Source organism: Blennius ocellaris (assembly GCF_963422515.1).
Source record: "Blennius ocellaris genome assembly, chromosome: 7".
Lineage (NCBI taxonomy): Eukaryota > Metazoa > Chordata > Actinopteri > Blenniiformes > Blenniidae > Blennius > Blennius ocellaris.
In genome coordinates, this window is record NC_137656.1 from 1,221,339 (window position 1) to 1,224,258 (window position 2,920).

The 2,920-nt window shown below is 51.7% G+C and overlaps 1 protein-coding gene across 1 annotated transcript in view; it reads right to left on the reverse strand.

Moving 5' to 3' along the window:
• LOC308132730 (cytospin-A-like) overlaps positions 1 to 1,971 on the reverse strand; it is a gene marked incomplete at both ends in the record, with an annotated part of 13,180 nt that extends 11,209 nt beyond the window's left edge. The window contains 3 exon segments of the mRNA XM_080499911.1: positions 3 to 182; positions 1,615 to 1,747; positions 1,849 to 1,971. Of these exon segments, the coding sequence (XP_080356037.1) occupies positions 3 to 182; positions 1,615 to 1,747; positions 1,849 to 1,971 (436 nt within the window).
• Positions 1,972 to 2,920: the final 949 nt, after the last annotated feature.

Sequence of the window (2,920 nt, forward strand, 5' to 3'; positions counted from 1 at the left end):
GCCGTCGGCGTCCGGCAGGGCGTGGCTCCGGGAGCGCTTCCCGGACGCCGACGCCGCCGCCGCCGCGTCCCCCGGCACCGGCTGCTGCTTCTTGGCGGCGGCGGTCCTGGACGTCCGGAGACGGTCTCGTGGCGGATTTGGCTCCTTGGAAGTTGAAGATGTTGCTCGCTTGGAGGAAGTACCTGAGAACAACAACAACAACAACAAAAAGTTTTATATCCTGAACTACAAATTTCAGAATCGGAACTTTCGACACCATTAAAAACTTAAAAGTGAGACATTCACGCCATCAAACTGATTTGACGTCTGGTGAGAGTGAACGTCGGTGGTTAAACCAGACATTCCTAAAGTAAGATATAGTTTTTATGACCTGAGTTTTTATGGTCACCGTGACTTTGACCTCCTTCGGCCGCTCAAACCTCGTCATGTCATGTCATGTCATGTCAAACCCCACAAAAGTTATGAGCTCAGGGTGACACGAATATTTGTCTACCAAAGTAAATTCAATTGAAAATCAAATAAAGGCTTTGGAAACATTTATTTGATGACCGTCGATGGGAAGAAGCATGGAAAGAAAGTGATCTTTGCCAAATGCAGAGCGACATTAAGAGGATCGTAGTGGAGGAGGAGGATGAAAGGAGAGGAGGAGGAAGAGGAGAGGAGAAGAGGAGGAGAAGGAAGAGGAGGAGAGGAGGAAAACACATGGAGAGGAGGAGGAGAAGAGGAGAGGGGGAGGAGAAGAGAGGAGGAGAAGAGAAAGAGAGGAGGAGGAGAAGAGAAAGAGAGGAGAAGGAGGAGGAGAGGAGGAGGAGGAGAGGAGGAAAACACATGGAGAGGAGGAGGAGAAGAGGAGAGGGGGAGGAGAAGAGAGGAGGAGAAGAGAAAGAGAGGAGGAGGAGAAGAGAAAGAGAGGAGAAGAGGAGGCGGAGAGGAGAAGGAGGAGGAGAGGAGGAGGAGAAAGAGGAGAGAAAGAGGAGAGGAGGAGGAGGAGAGGAGAAGAGGAGAGAAAGAGGAGAGGAGGAGGAGAAAGAAGAGGAGAGGAGGAAAACACGGGAGAGGAGGAGGAGAAGAGGAGAGGGGGAGGACAAGAGAGGAGGAGAAGGAGAAGAGAAAGAAAGGAGGAGGAGAAGAGAAAGAGAGGAGAAGAGGAGGCAAAGAGGAGAAGGAGGAGGAGAAAGAGGAGAGAAAGAGGAGAAAGAGGAGGAGGAGGACAGGAGAAGAGGAGAGAAAGAGGAGGAGAGGAGAGAAAGAGGAGGAGAAGAGGAGAGAAAGAGGAGAAGAGGAGAGAAAGAGGAGGAGGAGAAGGAGGAGGAGAAGAGGAGAGGAGGAGAAGACAAGGAGAAGAAGAGGAGAGGAGGAGAAGACAAGGAGAAGAAGAGGAGGAGAGACGAGTCATCAAAGTGATGTCACAGTGACCACCAAGAGTCACTGGGATTGTTGAAAGGTTCCAGTTTAAATGAGCTCATGTGAAGAATCCCTGCAGAACGTTCTGGAGATAATTCATTTTGTTTTATAAAGCTGCTTCAAGACACGGAGTCACGTCGACCCGTCGTGACCCGAGAGCCTCCGGTCGCCGTGCTCCCCATCACCCATCACCCCATCATTGTTATTCACCCGACGTGGTCTTTGTCTTGCCGTCCAGGTTGCCGGCGCCGACGGAGGCCGTCCTCTTGCTTTTGGTGACGGCGCTGCTCGACGCGGGATTCCCTCCGGCCATGGCCGCTAATAGGTCGTCGTTACTTTTCACCTGGACGGAGCGAGAAGGCAACACTTTAGCCCGACGACGGGAAAAATAAAACCAAATATATATATATATACACGAGGTGCTTTGCCGTGCCGACTCCCCACCTTGGACAGAGGGGCCGTGGTGGAGCTCTTGCTTGTGGGTTTTCCGGCGGCGGCCCTCCGACTTCCCCCGATCCCCGCTCGCCTCTCCGCCTTGCTCACCGCTGGCCGCGCCGACTTCTTCATACTGAGCCCTCTGGCGCAGATGCATCTACGGCTCAATCTGTTCACAGAAGGAGAGGAGAGAGAGAGAGAGAGAGAGAGAGAAGGTAACGATAGCGATAGCTCCAGTTTTCCATGGAAGAGGAATTCTTTCCACGGGAGGATATTCCCTCAACGGTAGAAAACACGGAGACCACATCAAACAGCGGAGCGCCGCGAAGGAGCTCCGTGTCTTGAGGTTTAAATTTAACCCGCTAAAGTTGGTTTTTGAGAAGGCTGGCTCCCCCCCCCCCCACCCCCCCCCCCCCCCCCCTCTCCCTCCCTCCCTCCCCCCTTCCCTCTCCCTTCTCAATCCCTGCAGTAATTACTGGAAACATCACAGGTGAAAAATGCGGTTTGTTCAGGCTTAAACCACTTGTGGTTTATTCCGTCTGTGCGTTGGGGGGCTGTTCAGTGTTCAGACAGCTGCAGGAGAGGAGGAGAGGAGAGGAGAGGAGAGGAGAGGAGAGAGGAGAGGAGAGGAGAGGAGACCACCCCACGCACAGGAATGCAGGAGGGGGAAAAACGCCGGACGCCTCCACTAGATGGCGCTCGTGTGTTTTGTGAGGCTTCGCCGGGCTGAGCAGCAAAGACCACGCTGATAAAAAGGTGATGTGTGTGTGTGTGTGGGGGGGGGGTATTCCGTAGGACCCTCTTTTCTAAAAGCCAAATTGTCAGAAATATACCCTGACGTAAACGATGGGTGCAATCGCTGTGGCTTTGCTACGGTGGCCCTGAAGTGCAAACCACAACAACAAATCATTAAACACAACAGCAAATGGAAAAACACAACAGCAAATTAAAAAACACAACAGCAAATGGAAAAACACAACAGCAAATTAAAAAACACAACAGCAAATGGAAAAACACAACAGCAAATTAAAAAACACAACAACAAATTGAAAAACACAAAGACATTAACTTCAAAGGAAGA